General features: G+C 40.7%; 1 protein-coding gene across 3 annotated transcripts in view; it reads left to right on the top strand.

Annotated features, from left to right (window-relative positions):
* The first annotated feature begins 534 nt into the window (after nt 1-534).
* LOC117511210 (serine/threonine-protein kinase N2-like) overlaps nt 535-20,751 on the top strand; it is a 38,092-nt gene continuing 17,875 nt past the window's right edge. The window contains exons 1-6 of one of the 3 annotated variants that reach the window (XM_034171207.1): nt 535-1,180; nt 1,574-1,736; nt 4,735-4,886; nt 5,088-5,280; nt 9,688-9,801; nt 16,746-16,855. In XM_034171207.1, the coding sequence (XP_034027098.1) occupies nt 1,580-1,736; nt 4,735-4,886; nt 5,088-5,280; nt 9,688-9,801; nt 16,746-16,855 (726 nt within the window). In that variant the 5' untranslated portion in view covers nt 535-1,180; nt 1,574-1,579. The remainder of the gene's footprint in view (nt 1,181-1,573; nt 1,737-4,734; nt 4,887-5,087; nt 5,281-9,687; nt 9,802-16,745; nt 16,856-20,751) is intronic. The other 2 variants (XM_034171206.1, XM_034171205.1) reach the window with 2 other exon arrangements.

The following is a 20,751-nucleotide window of genomic DNA, read 5'->3' as shown; positions in this document are numbered from 1 at the left end:
CCCCATAACTAGAGAACATTCAGTCATAGATAGTCCAAACTATACCTTTTTGGAATCGTTATGATCAGACAAATAATGTGGTATAGTTTTCAATATGATTGGAGCATTTTTAAATTTTGACCTCTGTGTTTCTTCATTGACCCATACAGCTGCCATCCTGGGATGGCTATCATACATCTTTGTGTAGGCCATGGTACACGTAGGCTGGACTCTAAGTGTTGTTTTGTCACCTTAAGTGGTACCGATTTGATGACTGGCTCATGGATTAATAGACCCAATCCCAATACTGTCTCTTCACCCTTTCCCTTATTGAATGTGCAGAATGAAGGGAAAGTAGGGCAAAGAGACAATACTGGGATTGGGCCTAAAATGTCTTGACTGGACTGTCATCTGCCTTCAAACCTTTGCTCCATTATTCTACCAAATTTCACTCAAATCTGTCCAAGTTTTTTGAGATCCCCTGCTTACACCAGCAAAAATGTCACTGCAAACATAACCTTCTTGTCGAAGGCAATAATGAAAAAAGAAACAACAGTGAAGTCAGGTGTTCAAATACTCAATTCATGTTAAATAAACACGTATGCCCCAATTTTCACTGTACTAAATGAAAATTGATTTTTCACAGAGGTGCATGGTGCTCCCCCGGCAGTCTGTGATTATTAATGCCCTGCATGCCCGCTCCTTGTTTGTCAGAGCAGGAATAACAAATCTCTTTCACGCTGCAGGCTGGCATCCGCCTCGTCCCGAGCAGCAGCAGCTCTGTGTTTGTCTCTTGGTTGGTGATTGCGCAGGAACATGTGGTCACGCAGCGGCCAATGCCGAGCCCAGAGCAGGCAGTCAGCACTGCCAGAGGAGCATCAGTGCTGGCACCAGAGAGCAACTCTGTTACCCCCCTGCAAAGTCCCCCAAAACGCCAGCAGGAGAGATCAGACTGCAAGAGCGGAGGACGAGGATGCTGCAGGAAGATGAAAGCAAAGTGTGATCCAGGATTCAGGATGTAGGGGGGCTGCATTTGGGAGGAGCGCTCGGTCAGTGTCCTCAGCATCACAGCGCGGGACTTGTTGTGCTTGAAGGAGAGTGAAGGTGGGGAGGTGCAACCGGAGAAGTCCTCGCATCCAGCCTCCTCCACACGATGACACATTAGTTCTTATTCAGCAAGTCACAGGAGCATCACCGAGAGGTGAGTGAAGTGCACAGTCATACTGATCCGAGCATGTCGATCGTTCCGGCTCGCTTCAGCTCTTCTGAGTGACTTGTTTGTTTGCAGAAAAACTGCAGCTCAAAGGGCTTCAAGATTCAGCAACACAAAATGTATTTGACAGCTGTTTTATAGTCATTCTTGGTCATTTGTAATGCAAAAAAAAAAAAGTCTCTTTATTTTGGGGCTTTGGAGTGGAACCTATAAAGTTGTGGTGCACAATTTGCAATGTTTTTTTTTCCATGTAATTGATCACCTAAAAAGATGTGGTTTTGTTGGTCACGGCCCTGTAGTTAACACTTTGGTCCCTGTCAGTCTGTCTGCCTGCTGATGAAGTAGCAGCTTGTTGTCTCTCGGTGTGATGTCCTTATCCAGGATCAGATGTTGTCCACAGCTCAGCAGATGCTGCAGGACAGTCGCTCCAAGATCGAGCTGATCCGAATGCAGATTATCAAAGTCACCCAGGCTGGGGGCAGCGGCAATGGCGGGGGCGCCGGTGGCGATGTTGCCGGTGACCGTAACAGCTCCATTCTCAGAGGCAAGTGGTTCTCTGCAGGTTATTAATCACCGGCTATGTGTTTTCTGTTCCATCTGCTCTCAGTGCACTTCTGTTATGTCAGTGAGCTTGAGAGGAACATGAAAGAGTTGGTGGTGAAACTTATGATGTTTTCTGAACTCATATATTCTAAATGTGACAAAGTAAAGCTGGCTTCAAACCAGAAGTGTAAAAGAAACATAAGATACAGTAAGTAACCAATGTCAGTGGTACAAGGTCACTTCAGAGGATACTTGGGTACCGCTGGAAGGACTTTGTGTTAAACACACGGTTGCTTAGGGAGTATCTGATGAGGATTTCTTTGTGACCAACATTTGCTGTAATGTTTGATAATTACCCTGTGCTTTGGCAAAGTGACGATAAGCAGGATATTGTTTTCACTAACATGTTTCTGGACAAAATAACTCAAAAACAACCAGAAGGATTTCCTTCAAACTTGGTGGGAATATTAGACGGATAGATATCTAGAGGTGATTAGATTTTAGAGTTGTTCAGTCAAAAGTCAAGGTTGAGGAAAATGTGGTTCAAAAGCACTTTTGCTTGTGTGTATGTGTGCGTGCGTGCATGTGTGTGTACCTCAACAACCAAGAAGTCTAGATGGATCAAACTTGGTGTGAATATTACTCAGATAGATTTCTAGAGGTGTTGACATTTTGGACTAGTTTGGTAAAAGATCAAGAAGAAGATGGTGCAATTCCTCTTTAATTTTCTCTCTCTCTCGCTTGCTCTCTTTTTCTCGCTCTCGCTCTCTTTTTTTCTACATCTCAATAATCAAGAAGTCTCGATGTATTTAATTTCATTTATTTAGCACACAATGAAAATCACAATTTACAAAAACAAAACAAACATATAGAAGACACCCTTGATATTTCTTCATTGTCTATGTAAATTTTAATTTGATCAATCAATCAGTCAATCGAATCAATTTTTTATATAGCGCCAAATCACAACAAACAGTTGCCCCAAGGCGCTTTATATTGTAAGGCAAGCCATACAATAATTATGTAAAACCCCAACGGTCAAAACGACCCCCTGTGAGCAAGCACTTGGCTACAGTGGGAAGGAAAAACTCCCTTTTAACAGGAAGAAACCTCCAGCAGAACCAGGCTCAGGGAGGGGCAGTCTTCTGCTGGGACTGGTTGGGGCTGAGGGAGAGAACCAGGAAAAAGACATGCTGTGGAGGGGAGCAGATCATGATTACATTTTTTTATTGCCAGCAAATAACATAAAATTAGACTTATTTCTATTTATATTTAACAGTAATTTGTTAACTTTGAATCACTTCAAATAAGTTAAGAGATCATTATTTAAGCTTTTAACCAAGCCATGTATATCTTTGCTGGAAATGAAAAGAGTAGTGTCATCAGCAAACAACAATGGAAATGTTGTGGCAGAAACGGATGCAAAATCATTGATATATATTATAAATAAAAGCAGTCCAAAAATCAAACCTTGAGGAACTCCACAAACAATAGAATTAATTTCAGATTTCAAATTAAGAAAAACATACTGTTTTCTCTCTAATAAATAATTACTAAGCCATTTATAAACAACAGCTTTAAATCCATATTTATTTAACTTAGAAAGCAAGATTTTATGATTTACTGTATCAAATGCTTTCGAAAGGTCTAAAAACACATCAATTCCAAATTTGTTGTTATCTAAGGCAGCATAAATTCTATCCATCAGTTCAATCAGGGCCATATATGTTGAATGATTTTTCCGAAATCCATATTGATAGTTATATAAAATTTAATTCTTAAGCAAATGATCATTTAGTCTTTTATAAACAAGTTTCTCTAAGATCTATGAAAAACAAGGCAAAACTGAAATAGGACGATAATTTGAAAAAGATGCTGGATCACCTTTTTTAAACAACGGTATGATTTTAGCAATCTTTAAATCAGATGGTACTATGCCCGTTTTCAAGGACAGTGAAAAAATATATGTAAGTGGTTCAGGTTCATGTATCAAACTTGGTGTGAATATTACTCAGATAGATATTTAGAACTGTTTACATTTTGGACTAGTTTGGTAAAAGGTCAAGAAGAACATGGTACAAAAAACACTTTTTATTTTTTGTATATCTCAGCAACCAAGAAGTCTAGATGGATGATCTAAAGCAGGGGTGGCCAAGTTTGGTCCTCGAGAGCCACCTTCCTGACACTCTTAGTTGTCTCCCTGCTCCAACACACCTGAATCCAATGAAAGGCTCATTAAAAGTCTGCTAATGAGTCTTTCATTGGATTCAGGTGTGTTGGAGCAGGGAGACAACTCAGAGTGTCAGGAATGTGGCTCTCGAGGACCGAACTTGGCCACCCCTGATCTAAAGCGTATATCAATCAGCAAAATATTTGTGATTGTACATTTATATTGTGGTATATAGAGTGCACAGGGTGTACATCAGCCCTCTTATGCCTTTCATTAAATTTTTATACAGTAAAGTCACCATGGGAGATTCATCCTGTGTAGTTTTGCAGCACCGTAAAAGACAGAAAACTCATTTAACGGCAGGATTGTTTTGAACTTCAAGTGCCAGGGTGTTGGTTTGTGGAACCACGTTCATATGAAACGAAATGACCAAATGAGGAACACGCAGTGCCACATTTTATGACCAAATTAAAAAGAATCAAGCCTGCATAAATGTGTTTCTACCTCTGTGAAAGATTATTGTGTTCAAATATGGAGTTAGAAACCCTGTTTTCAAGAGGAGGGGATGGGCTGGTTATCTGCCTGGGTGGTTGCTGTCCAGGCATTTCCGCAGAGTGATGGACGGGATGTGATCCCAGACCAGACCTGTTTTGATGCAGGTCAGGTTCTTTCAAGTGGCAACTAAATGCCACAAACATAATAAATCTAATATTATGACCTTCCCTTGCAGCTCAATGACATTTTGGAGAAATGCCTCACTTCAGCTTTATCGATCGTGGAAGAGAAACGTGTCTCAGTGACAGTTTTCCGTGGTTTCTCTCTGTCACAGGGTTCTGTCCCGCCGCTGTCAGTCCCATGGACTCGCGTTTGGCAGAGCTGCGTCACTACATGCAAAGAGAGACGGACGCTTTGTCGCTGGCAAAAGACGTCGTGAAGCAGCTGGAAGGAATTTCAACGCTCGACCACAAGGCGCTGGCGGAGGTAGACCAAGAAAACGGCTTTTAACATCTAGGGTTTTACCCCGGAAATGAACTTGATGTCATCAGAATGCTGATGTTTTTTGTTTTTCTTGCCGTTCCTTTATAAAGATGCAGAACAGGAATAAAATGGCTAAAAAAACAACACAAAAAGCTTTATACAAGATAGTTTTTCACATCATTTCAAATGCTGGCATCTTTCCAGGCTCAGTCCCAGGTTCAGGAGTTGTCCCAGAAGCTGGATCTTCTGAGGGTTTCTCTGGAGAAATGCCTGAAGGAAAAGACCCAGGAGCCTGGCACCCCGCCCGCAGGGGTCAGCGACCTCCCAGAGAGACCCCTGTCCCCTCAAAACTGCACCTCCCTGTCCAGCTTCTCCACAAAACCTGCTTCCTTAACCGGTATGATCACTGGATGGTGCAGTCACTTCTGGCTTAAGTGGAAATCATATTTTTTTTCTAATTTTTTAACTATTATTGATGTTTAAACGACTCTATTGTGTCTGGCTGACCTGGTGCATGAAAACCTTTTGGGGTTGTTGTTTTTGCCTGTTGGCCATAAGGTTCCAAGGGAAAAAATATAAAAATGTAATCTGTCTATGCATGTACTGTATGTCTGCACGTAAATCTGCCACATTTTGTTGTGAAAATTTGAAAAAAAAATGCATCTGATTTTCTACAAATTTAAACTGAGCATTTTAAATGAGTGTGTCTCCGATGGGTTTGTATTTGAGCTTAGTCAGGTTTCACTAAGAAGACCACCAACGCTCTCCGAGTGCCTTCTCGTCTACTTCTATAAGCAACAGGTTGGTTGTTGTCATGTTCGATGGTTCTTGAAATGGAGAAATATCTCCACCTGATGGACATGTACCATTAATGCAGGTACAATATGATTTCACCAAGAGCTGGTTTTTCTCCCCTGTAAGTATGTACTGGTTCTTTTCATATCTTAACCATTTCTTTACCAGTCAGCCACAAAAAAAGAAAATTTTGAAATTTGGCCCACATACATTATACTGTCCAATTACCCGGATTTGATTCAGAGACTGAAATAAAAACTTCATCACCCAAAACAAAGCTATCACCTCCCACCTATCCAGGATTCCACAGAACTGTCAGGGCATCACGACAGATGCCTCAAGAAGAGACAGCTGCTATTATTACAATTACTGCTACTATGCTACTGCTGCTGTTACTTGCAAAAATTAAGAGGTAAAAAGTTCCAAGTAAAAAAAGAGAACAGAAAAATATGACACCAACCTTTTAGCACACTTGCCAAAGATGATGCAGCACAAAAGTGTCTCTCCCCTTAACAACAACAACTACTACTACTACAACTACTACTAATTCAGTGTTCAGTAGACTGGCACTCCCTGTATGTCAAAGTATATGTGTGCTAAGTGTGGCTCAATTCTGAGGTGCCATTTTGACAGGAGAGCGACACACACACACACACACACACACACACACACACACACACACACACACACACACACACACACACACACACACAGTTATGCCTTAGTATGGATAAAACTTTTGAAAGCAAAACTGCAATATTTACCCATATCACAATGTAAATGGACCACATTTATATTGTGCTTTTCCATCTGAATCAGAAGCTCAAAGTGCTTTACACCGATGCCTGACATTCACCTATTCACACACACCAATATCAGGGTGCTGCCATTTTAAATTGTAAATGGACTGCATTTATATAGCGCTATTTCATCTGCATCAGAAGCTCAAAGCGCTTTACAGTGATGCCTCACATTCACCCATTCACACAGACACACCGATGTCAGGGTGCAACCATGCAAGGTATTCATGACACACCAGGATCAACTTGGGATTAAGGACCTTGCCCAAGGACACCTTAGTGATTTTTCCAGCCTGATGGGCATTTGAACTGAGGATCCTCTGGTTTCAAGATCACCACTTAACCATGGTCAGCTGGTTGTTTTTGTTTCCAAATACAGCATCTGAACACATGCTCAAATTATCTCTTTTGAAAAGCCATAAATTAATCTGAATGGGGGAGCCACAGGCCAAAAACAAATATTAATCTCATATGATTTACATACATTGCAATTAAATGTATTTTTTTAGTTCTCAATGAACAGTCTAAACCTAAAATAAAAGTTCAACAAAATAAATCACACTTCTCTTTTGTTTGCCTCATGGTAATTTAATGGTTCCAGAGAGCTTGTCAATTGCCCTGGTGACCCAAAATAAAGGGAAGATGGGCCACATTTGGCCCACAGCCCCCACATTGGGCAGCCTTACCAAGCTACCAACCAGGCACTAGGCCACGGCACAAATTAGCTTCAGAGGCTGCTCAATGACTTCTAGTTGTTGTTTATGTCCAACATGAACTCTTAAATGGTTAAAGATGTCCTTATGGAGTCAAAACCATGTGGTGTTGTGAGTCACTGACATGAACATCAATATTTGACCAGTAATGTCGAGTTTTTTAAAACATGGCAAATGATGATTCTTTGGTAAATTGTAGAATGAATGAAAATGAAAATACTCAAGTTGCAGTCTGTGGTTCTGTCAGTCGATCCAAAAGCACCCTTAGTAATGTGTATTTGTTGTTTATTGTTTGCTTGCCGGCGTGTCAGCGGCGCCACCGTCCCTGTTTGATCTGATATCTGTTTTAAATGGGCTCTTAATTGAATTGTAGCCCCCAGTTAAGAATTAAGAGGTTTCAAAACATCTTCCTATACTTTTTAATGATTTAAAATTCACTCAGTATGTTTATATTAAACTTTTTTTCTGATTAAATCTTGATGAATATTTAATTTACGACGTGCATGCGGTCTTCCTGGCAGAGGATCGTCAGGACGCATAATGTGTTCCTCTGTGAGTGTCGTTCCTTGTGTGAGGAGAAAACACAAAAAGGACTCTTTGATGATGTAATGAGGAGACAGTTCCTGGAGTTGGTCTGCTGGACAGAGTGTCTCCATGTGGCGAAAACACTCCAGGTGATTTTCTGCTTCACTGCCATTTGCACGGCAGTGAATCGAAGGAAAATGAGGGCGTGAAGCCTGCAGATGATCCTGATTACAGACTTTAGTCTGGAAGATTTATTCTCACTGAAAATCAAATGCTTTTATTTTAGAAATATTACATTCACAGTCGCGGGAAGAAAAACTTCATCACCAGGCGGAAATACACACGGGGCTAAATGTCAGCGAGGAAAGAACACAATGTTGATTTAAACTCTAAAGTAAATGTCTTCTTATAAATGTTAAAGTGTGACTGATTGTTCTTATTAGGAGGTAATAGTATCCGTGGACATGAAGACAGTTGGGGCTACAGCAAACTGTCATTCAATCCCAGTGACCTTAACGTTCACCCAAATGATTGACCTCTGGATGACCTTGCCAAAGGCAGTTCTGGAATCCACCTAAGCGTGCACAATATTTGGTCTAAATCGGGTTGGAAGTCAAATTACTTGACCTTTATAAAAAAAATGTTATTATTATTATTATTTTAAATGACAGTTTTAGGGTCAACCTTCACAGACACACCAAGTTTGATAGAAATCAGCAGAAGGACCTGGAAGGAGCAGGACAGCAAAGAGACAGGCAGATATGACCTTGACCCCAAAGATTGACCTTTGGCAAATTTGACTTTGCTGGACAATTCCACAACCCATCACTATATGTGTTCCAAATTCTATGCAAATTGAAGTGTTGGGGTGGGGGACCTTCAATTTTGGGTTTTGACCCTGATGACCTTGAATCCAGTGATTAACCTTTGGCAAGATTGAGCTTGTCTGGTCAATTCCAGAACCTATACCAACATATGTGAACCACCACATCTTGGTGAGATCACAAAGGCTGTTCCCAGCCTTCAGCTGCTTCACAGCCTTTGCCATCTCACCTTCTCAAAGTAGGTGGCCCAATGTGACAGTACAGCAGAGGCACCTGTCAGGATTGAAACATCTTCTGTCATAACTATAGTGGGATGAGGTGTAGGTTTGGAGGAACAAAGCCCTTTGATTCCTCTGTAAACAGATCGAGGGTCACTAGACCACAGACGGTGTGTCACCTGATGACAGATTCCTTTAATAAACGCCTCCTTGTGCTTTCTCAGTTCCCTGTAGAGCCTCAGATCAGCATCAAGCCAGGCACTGCAACTCCTCTGGATGGCAGTCAGAGTGTCCTCAGATATGAAACATCTCCTCCTGTGGACACTAAAAGCTCCAATACAGCCCTCGGCATCTTTTAATTCGGATTGCCAGCTGTGTCCATGTCTTCCTGGACCAAATGGTCAAAATATGAATATGGATGGGGGAAAAAAAAAAAAAAAAATTCTGACCTTTGACCACAATGACCTTGACTCCAGTGATTGACCTTTGATAAACTTGAGCTCACTTGGGCAGTTACAGAACCCACCTAAACGTGAGTGTGTGTGTGGGGGGGGGGGCACCTTACATTTTGACCTCTGACCCCTGTGACCTTAACCTCATTGATCAAATTGACCTTTGGTAAATTTAAATTGACCTTTGGTAAATTTGATCTTACCTCGGCAGTTCAGAACCCACCAACACATGTGTGCCAAGGTTGGTGGATATCAGAGTGAAAAATCAAAATTTTGATCTTTGACCTCCACGACCTTGACCTTTACAAAAAAAAAATAACTTTCAACTTTTATCCACATACCAAAGTTGGATGAAATTGTAGCAACAGCCTGGGAGGAAAAAGGGGACAAACAGACAAATTATTATTATTATTATTGTTATTATTAAAGATAGAATGAATAGTTTGTCATCCACTGTGTTTATTTATTTATTTTCAGGTAAACTTGAACTCAGACTTTTTGGATGTGAAGATTTATTGAAACCTCTGAGGGTCACGAAGAAGGAATCAAACCCCGGTCCCACTGAGACCGCTTCACCGGCCAATCCTGTTAGTAAGTAAAGACTTATGATTCTCATTGTATCTACAGTAAATCAAAATGTTTTTGATCCCTGAAGAAGGACGAGTCACAATTATTTGGGCATGAAAAACAAACCTTCAACTATCCACCAGCTGAGAACTTTTTCAAACATTGAAATCCAAACTTTATATAAATGGTAAATAATTGCATTTCTAGAGGTGCTTTTTTCAGTCTGACGCAGATACGTAAAGCTTTATGACTCACACTCACCTGTTGAGGGTGCTCTACTGTACACCAGAGGCAACTCAAGGATTAAAGACCTTGCCCAAGGGATCCTGGTCACAAGCCTGCTTCTCAAACCTCTGGACCATCACAACCCCAAAGTTATACAAACACCAACTCTATTCTGATTTAACACTAATATATTTGACTGAACATTGCAAAATTTAATTACGTATTAGTTTAGGTCCCTAACTTTCTGTCAGTGTGTGCGTGATCACCGCACATTGTAGCACCCTGACCTCAGTGTGTGAATGCATGTGAATGGATGAATATGAGGCATTGTGGGAAACCACTTTGAGGGTCAGTGTTAGAACAGAACACATGAAACAAATATAGATCATTTACTCAGTTGGGGTCCAGCGTTAGCAGCCTTAGAAAGCCAAGCGGATGCCCACATTTCTGCCTGGGTGGTTGCCATCCAGGAACCAGGACTCTGTCGTAGATGTGGAGATGCACGGCACCTTCACATGCAGATACGTATAGGTGTGAATTTGGTTACATATCTGTAACTTATTTACACATAAACATAGCTTTTTACCTTCACCAAGGAGGTAATGTTTTCACCAGCATTCGTCTCTTTATTTGTTTGTTAGCAGGATAACTCAAAAGGTAATGAACGGTTTTTCAATGAAATGTGGTGAGCACATAGATAACGTTCCGTGAAATACGTGATTCAATTTAGAAGGTCGTAAGGAATGTTTCCTGGAACTGAGATCCAACAGAATGTTTGGCACACGGCAACATGTAACTCAAACCGTCGTGAGAGGATGTTGATGAAATATGGTGATGATTTTATTAAAATTTTGAACATAATCCGGAGCACATGTTGGATCCGGGCTCCAGAATATGTTTTAAGCAAAATGTATGAACGGTCCTCTCTGAAAAATTGGTCCGCCCTGCCTCCACTGCGCATGTGTCATTTCAGAGCTCAGCAGCTCATCTGAGACGGAGTCTCTTCACCCAAAGCGATCAAATAGATTAATGGGATTATTAACCATCAGATGACAAAGTAAAACCTCTTTGATCATACTAAAGTCAGTTTTAAGCAGAAACAAGGTGATAATCAGTGACGCTTTGAAATGACGGAGGCCCAGTGAACACATCAGCTAGCAGCTCGTGTAGCTGCAGCGTTCTGATCGCTTCCTTCGTCTTTTATGATGAAATAATGCTGAATTTATGTGGAAATGATTGGTGTACAAAAGCTTCACATATCTGTTGCTGAGATAGATGATGACTGGAGTGCAGTTTGAAGCAGAATGAGGTGATAATCTGTGAACCGCAGTTGATGACGCATGGACAGTGAAGACAGGGTGGACCAATTTTTAGGGGGGAACGTTTGGTCTGCGACACCGGGAAACAATCTGATGTTTTGAAAACGTTAAAGTGGAGACTCTTTGAAACATTTAGAAAACGCTTTGGAAAATGTTTTGTGGCAATACACCCAAAATGTTTTGTAAACCTTCCTAAAACCTTTCTAGATCAATATTTCAATAATAAAATCTCACTGGATATATATATATATATATATATATATATATATATATATATATATATATATATATATATATATATATATATATATATATTATAGCCATTTATATACCTCTTTTCAATAAAACACCCAATCTGCATTTGTATGTATTGTGAATATTTTCTCTACAGGAATATTGGTTTGTCTACAACTCCAATTCCAATGAAGTTGGGACATTGTGTAAAATGTAAATAAAACAGAATACAATGATTTGCAAATCCTCTTCAACCTATATTCAATTGAATACACCACAAAGACAAGATATTTAATGTTCAAACTGAAAACTTTATTGTTTTGTGCAAATATTTGCTCATTTTGAAATTGATGCCTGCAACACGTTTCAAAAAAGCTGGGACAGTGGTATGTTTACCACTGTGTTACATCACCTTTCCTTCTAACAACACTCAATAAGCGTTTGGGAACTGAGGATACTAATTGTTGAAGCTTTGTAGGTGGAATTCTTTCCCATTCTTGCTTGATGTACGACTTAAGTTGTTCAACACTCCGTTATATTTTGCGCTTCATAATGCGCCACACATTTTCAATGGGGGGCAGGTCTGGACTGCAGGCAGGCCAGTCTAGTACTCGCACTCTTTTACTATGAAGCCACTCTGTTGTAACACGTGCAGAATGTGTCTTGGTATTGTCTTGCTGAAATAAGCAGGGACGTCCCTGAAAAAGACGTTGCTTGGATGGCAGCATGTGTTGCTCCAAAACCTGGATGTACCTTTCAGTATTGATGGTGCCATCACAGATGTGTAAGTTGTCCATGCCATGGGCACTAACACACCCCCATACCATCACAGACGGTGGCTTTTGAACTTTGTGCTGATAACAATCTGGATGGTCTTTTTCCTCTTTTGTCCAGAGGACACGATGTCCATGATTTCCAAAAACAGTTTGAAATGTGGACTCATCAGACCACAGCACACTTTTACACTTTGCGTCTGTCCATTTCAAATGAGTTCGGGCCCAGAGAAGATGACTGCGTTTCTGGATGTTGTTGATGTATGGCTTTCACTTTCCATGGTAGAGTTTTAACTTGCACTTGTAGATGTAATGATGAACTGTGTTAACTGATAATGGTTTTCTGAAGTGTTCCTGAGCCCACGTGGTAAGATCCTTTACACAATGATGTCAGTTTTTAATGCAGTGCCGCCTGAGGGATCGAAGGTCACCGGCATTCAGTGTTGGCTTTCGGACTTGCCACATACATGTAGAAAGTTCTCCAGATTCTCTGAATCTTCTGATTATATTATGGACTGTAGTTGATGGAATCCCTAAATTCCTTGCAATTGAACGCTGAGAAACATTGTTCTTAAACTGTTGGACTATTTTTTCACGCAGTTGTTCACAAAGTGGTGATCTTCACCCCTTCTTTGATTGTGAACGGCTGAGCCTTTTGGGAAAGCTACTTTTATACCCAATCATGACACTCACCTGTTTCCAAATAGGTGTTCTTTGAGCATTCATCAACTTTCCCAGTCTTTTGTTGCCCCGTCCCAACTTTTTTGAAATGTGTTGCAGGCATCCATTTCAAAATAAGCAAATATTTGCATAAAAACAATAATGTTTATCAGTTTGAACATTAAATATCTTGTCTTTGTGGTGTATTCAATTGACTATATTGCAAATCATTGTATTCTGTTTTTATTTACATTTTACACAACGTCACAACTTCATTGGAATTGGGGTTGTATATCGTCTATTCATTCCTCATCAGTTCTCTCATCACGGTGAGAGTGAGTGTCATTGCTGCCTTTTCCTGTAAAAATTAAAAAGAAAAATCATCACAGTTACAATAAAAGATTCTGGTATCATAAATATACACAATCAAAGGAAAATTAATGGTTAAGAGAAGCGAATTGCATACTTATACAACTGATTATCTAGAAGAATTCAAAAAGAAACTCAATCAAAAAAGTTGCCAAGGTTTTGATTATACTTTATAAATGTTTTACCAATTTTAATGGTTCTTTATTTGGTTTGCATGGCTGTAGATGCAGCTTTCTCCCATAACTTGGGCCAATCCATCACTGGTACTGAAAGCTATCCATGAGGGTTTTAAACTTGTCCATCACGGTTTCAATTTGCTAAATGCACTGTGATTGGTCTGGTTTGGGGTGTGGCTCTCAGAGGTGAATTTCCAGCCAGTCACAGTCACAGCTTGCTTTACAAATCATGTCTGTGATCTGCTTTTTTTCTATAAAATTAAGCAACTGAATGAACATCCTCCGAGGCCGGTGATTCCATAATTATTGCCAGGGGTTGTAATTGCTCCGGCCAGAGAAGAGGACAGAGGGAGAGAACTCCCATTAGCGCACATTCTGGACAAAGCACAGCACGAACCATTGCTCCACACGTTACCATAATATTCAGGAAACCTGGAGAAAGAGGGGTTGTGCCCCCCCCCACACACACACACAAAAAAGTGCGCACCGGAGCGGACGTGCCTCTGAGCGTGCGTAATGAATTGGGTGTGCTCCTGGAAAGCTCATGTATTTAGGCTACACCGTTGTAAGAGACTGACTGGGTAAGAGTAAAGAGTGATGACAGTATTTTTTTTTATTATTATTTGAATGTATAGACCCTCAATCAAGTGATCTCCTGCATACCACAAAACCAAACCAACAACTGATCTGAGAAACGACACGAGACAGTAGATTAACCCCACATACAGCCCTCCATCACAAGCGCAAACACAGCGCAATTGGGCATGTGCGCCACTCCATGCAACAGAGCCATACGCATGCAGTCACAAAGTTCTTCTGAAAAACTGGAGGGATCTGAATTCGGTTGGATGAATATGGGTGTGTGTGTGTGTGTGTGGAGACAATTCACCTCGTTCACAACGTGACAGAACTTAACGATGCGCTGTTACGCGCAATAGTGCGCAACAGCTCAGAACACTATTCTTGACCATGCGTAATGGTTCCTGATAATTCTCCAGTCGCCCACAAACGCCCCCTCGTGGCGCCGGGTCTGCTACACGAGCTGCTAGCTGATGCGTTCACAGCACGGTGGTCATTTCAAAGTGTTCTCATTTCTGCTTAAAACTGCCTTGTTTCTGTTGAAAACTGCTGGTTTCTGCTTAAAAACTAACTTTAGAATCATTTAAGAGGTTTTACCTCGTCATCTGATGGTTAATAATCCCATTAATCTATTTGATCGCTTTGGGTGAAGAGAGTCCGTCTCAGACAAGCTGCTGAGCTCCAAAATGATGCATGCGCAGTGGAGCCAGGACGGACCAATTTTTAGGGGCGGACCATTCGGTCTGCGACACCAGAACCAGGTGGCCGACCACAGAGCTGACAGGTAACATCAGAGACAGAGCACAAAAACGGGGTCAGAGATAACGAGGAGAATCAGACAAACACACGAGGAGGAGGCCAGGTACCATGAAGGGAAAATGGAGTTTCTGATGAATTCTGGAATGGATGAACCAGAGCTTTTATACAGGTGTTGATGAGAACTGAAACAGGTGAAGATAATGAGCTCCATGATGTGGTGCCTTAAGAAACAGAACGGGAGGGGGTGCAGAACAGAGCATAAACAATGCAGCAACACTTTGGCTGTTGGAAATGGTGTCATTTCATAGTTTATCCAGCAGAGGGAGCACTGACACCATTGTTTACATTGTTGTCAAACATGGCTGGGACCCCATCATCCCTTGGTCACATTCGATACAAGACACAGAGGCAACACAACCAGCTGCCACTGATTTCCAACCAGAGGGGGACGTTTTGAGTAGGGTTGAGTATCGAGAACTGGATCTTTTGAGATAAGATCATTTAAGATAAGATAAAACTTTATTGTCCGTAAAATGGAAATTTGACTTACATGAGCTGCTGAAGCCCCAAGACATAAAAACACATCAAACATTCATTATAAATCATTCAACATAAAATAATTTTAAAACTAGTATCAGGTAAAAGTAAGTCCCTTTGGCTGCTCCCTTGTTTGCACTCGGGGTCGCCAAAGCAAATTCAAGGTGGATCTGCATGTTGAATTGGCACAGGTTTTACGCCGGATGCCCTTCCTGACTCAACTCCACATTACATGGAGAAATGTGGCAGGGGTGGGATTTGAACCCGGAACCTTCTGCACTGAAACCAAGTGCATTAACCACTTGGCCACCACCCCTGCTACAAAAATTATTCGATCCACCGACATCAATAGTGTTTTTGCTTAATGATTCCCTTATCGGTCCTTCATAGCGGCCATTGTTTTTGAGGGTGTTTGTCAGGAGATGATCATTTCTCTGCATTGATTACAGACCCTGCAGCAAGTCTGTAAGTGACCGTTTCTGCAGTGCAGCTCTGCTTTGAACCTTGAACCAGTGAAGCTCCGATCCGCTGCTTCATTGGTTCTTTGCTTTGCTCCTCTTCAGAAGTGGCAACTCCACCTCCTTAACCTCTCTCAAAGCCATTAAAATATGTCAATTGTGATTCACTTTTGTGCAGATTAGTGACTAACTGGGACTCCTGTCTTGTTGCGAGAAAGAAACGAGACTCGTCCTCCATTCCTTTGCTCCAGATGCTGTGCTGCTCTCTGCTGAGTCTGGTCAGAATTAATAACTTCAAAGCGAATCGCCGTTTAAATCAAATGACACATCTTTCCAAATGTTGTAATACAAACCATAAACTGCAATCAATCAAAATGTTTTTTCCTTCCAAAATGAGACATCCTGCGCTGACATGCACAGCCCAAGACTATATGGCTGCAGACCTGCAGACTCCAGCAGCCAGCTAAATTCAGCTCAGACTTATGGAGAGACAATCATGCCATTAATGTCTGAAGGGAAATGCTTTTGACAAAAACTACATATTTTGTTTTATTTCTATTTATGTCCAGAGATCAAGGATCCACCATATAGAGTTCATTTATGTCCAGAGGTCAAGGATCCAGTGACCAATTTCATTAAGACGCAGTAAAATGTGGTTGACATAGAAAACCTGTAAAGCCTATTTGTAGTACATAGAAAATATACAGGAGGTATTGAAAAGGGAATCGATAAGGAATCGGATCGATAAGCAGAATCGATAATGGTATCGATATCGATAAAATCTTCTCAATACCCATCCCTAGTTTTGAGAGAGCAGAATTTATTGCATTGGAGCGTTTTTGGTCTCACCAATTTGTCACTTCCTGTGCTGGTACTCAGCGGAGATCAGCGCCGTACTCAGGCTGGACGGCAGAACAGTGGGCCAGACATGCTGGGGAGCCATCAGCAGACTGAGCTGGGATCAGAACTTCTGCATCCAGCTGGAGCGGGTGAGTCTTTGAAGGGTTTGTTTATTTATTATCTCCGCCAAGAAGGTTATGTTTTCGGTTGCGTCCATGGTTGGTTGGTTGGTTGGTTGTTAGCAGGATTACTCAAAACATCCTCAATGGATTTCAATGAAATTTTTACCAGGGGTGTATCTTGGCCTAACTTAGAAGTCATTACATTTTGGTAATGATCCAGAATACGATCCTGATCCAGTAATTTTTTTAAGGATTCTTTATCATTGCAGGATAGGGACAATTTCAACATTTTTTGCATCTAACTTCATGAAGATGGGTCACAAAGGCTGAACAAAAATTAAGTGATGACGCAACAATAATTTAGCATTTGTTTCTCCTCACTGAGTAAACTTGTTATTAGAAAATAATAAAACTTGTGTAGTTCATGCAGTTTCTCTTTATAAATACATTTGCTGAAGATCTAAGGGTTTAACCCTCTGGGGCTGACGCCATCAGATACGATGGCTGAGACCAAGCTTTATTAAATTATAAATAACTTTTTAATGATATGAGATAGAAACTTACTCTTTTTTTTTTTTTTTTGCTGAAAAGTTAACTCCGCGGACTTTCAAGCCACCGTCCACCATCTTTGTACTCCTCATAGAAGCTGTGTGATGACGTGAGCAATGTGAGTGTCCAATCGGAATTGGTTCACCATCACATGGTTTTCCAAAATCCAGTCGTAGGGCAGATTCACCTCACGTGACACACCAAAGATTGTTTTTAGGAGTGATGTGTTACTAGTTTATTATAGTTTGCTGTGTGTTTTGAATAAATGTGTGTGGAAAATAATTTCTGCTTTACTTTTTCCTTTCTTATTTCTGATTGTAAACCTTTATTACACTATAAAACACAACTATAGCATATATATTTTGAAAGTACAGGTTGTCCTGAAAAAAGAGACATAAAACTTGATTGTGGAATGCAGGGAGAGCTGTTAACAGCAATAATAAAACATTTATGCCAAGCAAGTGAACTGTCCAAAAAATGCCCTTGGACCCCAGAGGGTTAACCACTGAATCTAAAACATGACGGTAGATGCGTAAAACGACGTGGAATAAGTCTCTTTGCCAAAGAGAGTCTCTTTCATGACTATCCAGGGTTGGGATCAGGAAGGAGAGTTGTAGTCTTACTCACCTCTCTGCAGCTTCTCTCCCCCTGCCATCCCCCCAATACCCAATCCACGTAGAGATGGTGCCTGCTCCCAGACCACCAATAACCAGTAAAAATCTATTTAACCATAAAAATTCAAAAAGAAAAAATAATATAGCACCTTCAACTGCACCACACACTAAAACAGTTAAATGTGGTTTATTAAACATTAGGTCTCTTTCTTCTAAGTCCCTGTTAGTAAATGATATAATAATTGATCAACATATTGATTTATTCTGCCTTACAGAAACCTGGTTACAGCAGGATGAATATGTTAGTTTAAATGAGTCAACACCCCCGAGTCACACTAACTGTCAGAATGCTCGAAGCACGGATCAAGGAGGAGGATTAGCAGGAATCTTCCACTTCAGCTTATTAATTAATCAAAGACCCAGACAGAGCTTTAATTAATTTGAAAGCTTGACTCTTAGTCTTGTCCATCCAAATTGGAAGTCTCAAAAACCAGTTTTATTTGTTATTATCTATCGTCCACCTGGTTGTTACTGTGAGTTTCTCTGTGAATTTTCAGACCATTTGTCTGACTTAATGCTTACCTCAGATAAAATAATTATAGTGGGTGATTTTAACATCCACATAGATGCTGAGAATGACAGCCTCAACACTGCATTTAATCTATTATTAGATTCAGTTGGCTTCGCTCAAAATGTAAATGAGCCCACCCACCATTTTAACCACACTTAGATCTTGTTCTGACATATGGCATTGAAATTGAAGCCTTAACAGTATTCCCTGAAAACCCCCTGTTGTCTGATCATTTCTTAATAACATTTACATTTACTTTAATGGACTACCCAGCAGTGGGGAATAAGTTTCATTACAGTAGAAGTCTTTCTGAAAGCGCTGTAACTAGGTTTAAGGATATGATTCCTTCTTTATGTTCTCTAATGCCATATACCAACACAGTGCAGAGTAGCTACCTAAACTCTGTGAGTGAGATAGAGTATCTCGTCAGTAGCTTTACGTCCTCATTGAGCACAACTTTGGATGCTGTAGCTCCTCTGAAAAAGAGAGCCTTAAATCAGAAGTGCCTGACTCCGTGGTATAACTCACAAACTCGCAGCTTAAAGCAGATAACCCGTAAGTTGGAGAGGAAATGGCGTCTCACTAATTTAGAAGATCTTCATTTAGCCTGGAAAAAGAGTCTGTTGCTCTATAAAAAAGCCCTCTGTAAAGCTAGAACATCTTACTACTCATCACTAATTGAAGAAAATAAGAACAACCACAGGTTCTTTTCAGCACTGTAGCCAGGCTGACAAAGAGTCAGAGCTCTATTGAGCTGAGTATTCCTTTAACTTTAACTAGTAATGACTTCATGACTTTCTTTGCAAATAAAATTTTAACTATTAGAGAAAAAATTATTCATAACCATCCCAAAGACATATCTTTATGTTCGGCTGTCTTCAGTAATGCTGGTATTTGGTTAGACTCTTTCTCTCCGATTGTTCTGTCTGAGTTATTTTCATTAGTTACTTCATCCAAATCATCAACATGTCTATTAGACCCCATTCCTACCAGGCTGCTCAAGGAAGCCCTACCATTATTTAATGCTTCGATCTTAAATATGATCAATCTATCTTTATTAGTTGGCTATGTACCACAGGCTTTTAAGCTGGCAGTAATTAAACCATTACTTAAAAAGCCATCACTTGACCCAGCTATCTTAGCTAATTATAGGCCAATCTCCAACCTTCCTTTTCTCTCAAAAATTCTTGAAAGGGTAGTTGTAAAACAGCTAACTGATCATCTGCAGAGGAATGGTCTATTTGAAGAGTTTCAGTCAGGTTTCAGAATTCATCATAGTACAGAAACAGCATTAGTGAAGGTTACAAATGATCTTCTTATGGCCTCAGACAGTGGACTCATCTCTGTGCTTGTCCTGTTAGACCTCAGTGCTGCTTTTGATACTGTTAACCGTAAAATTTTATTACAGAGATTAGAGCATGCCATAGGTATTAAAGGCACTGCGCTGCAGTGGTTTGAATCATATTTATCTAATAGATTACAATTTGTTCAGGTAAATGGGGAATCTTCTTCACAGACTAAGGTTAATTATGGAGTTCCACAAGGTTCTGTGCTAGGACCAATTTTATTCACAAGAGCTGGACATCAGCCATTTTCCGGCAGATTTCACTTTTAACAAGAGATTTTGTCATGGAAAGCTGCACGGAGGCTTCGCGCGTAAAGACCGATTAGCTTTGGAAGTGAGACAACGGAACACCTCCGTTTCGGCGTGTCAGAGGACAAGTTTGGACATGTCCAGCTCTCCACAATTTCTCTGATACTTACTGGACTGGTAAGCATTGAAAGCTGAGATAGGCATGTCCAAACTTGTCCTCTGACACGCCGAAACGGAGGTGTTCCTTTGTCTCGCTTCCAAAGCGAATTGGTCTTTACGCGCGAAGTCTCCACGCAGCTTTCCATGACAAAATCTCTTGTTAAAAGTGAAATCTGCTGGAAAATGGTTGATGTCCAGCTCTTGTGATAACCAGAGAAAGAGCACACGACGGTCTCGTATCCACAGAGCCATCCGTTTAGAAATGGTCCGTGGCTTGTGCCGCGTTGTCGCAGCTCGGAGCGCGGCGCGCCGAGCGTCCTTAAAGGGGTCCTTAAAGCTGCAGTAACAGTCCTTATTCTCTGTGAAGCCCGTAAAATTTTCACCGAAAGCCAGATACATTTTTCGTAAGGTTTCCAGCTGCCAGTCTCTAACAGTT

This window comes from Thalassophryne amazonica, chromosome 5 (genome assembly GCF_902500255.1).
Source record: "Thalassophryne amazonica chromosome 5, fThaAma1.1, whole genome shotgun sequence".
Classification (NCBI taxonomy): Eukaryota; Metazoa; Chordata; class Actinopteri; order Batrachoidiformes; family Batrachoididae; genus Thalassophryne; species Thalassophryne amazonica.
This window is presented reverse-complemented; position numbering and strand designations above follow the sequence as displayed.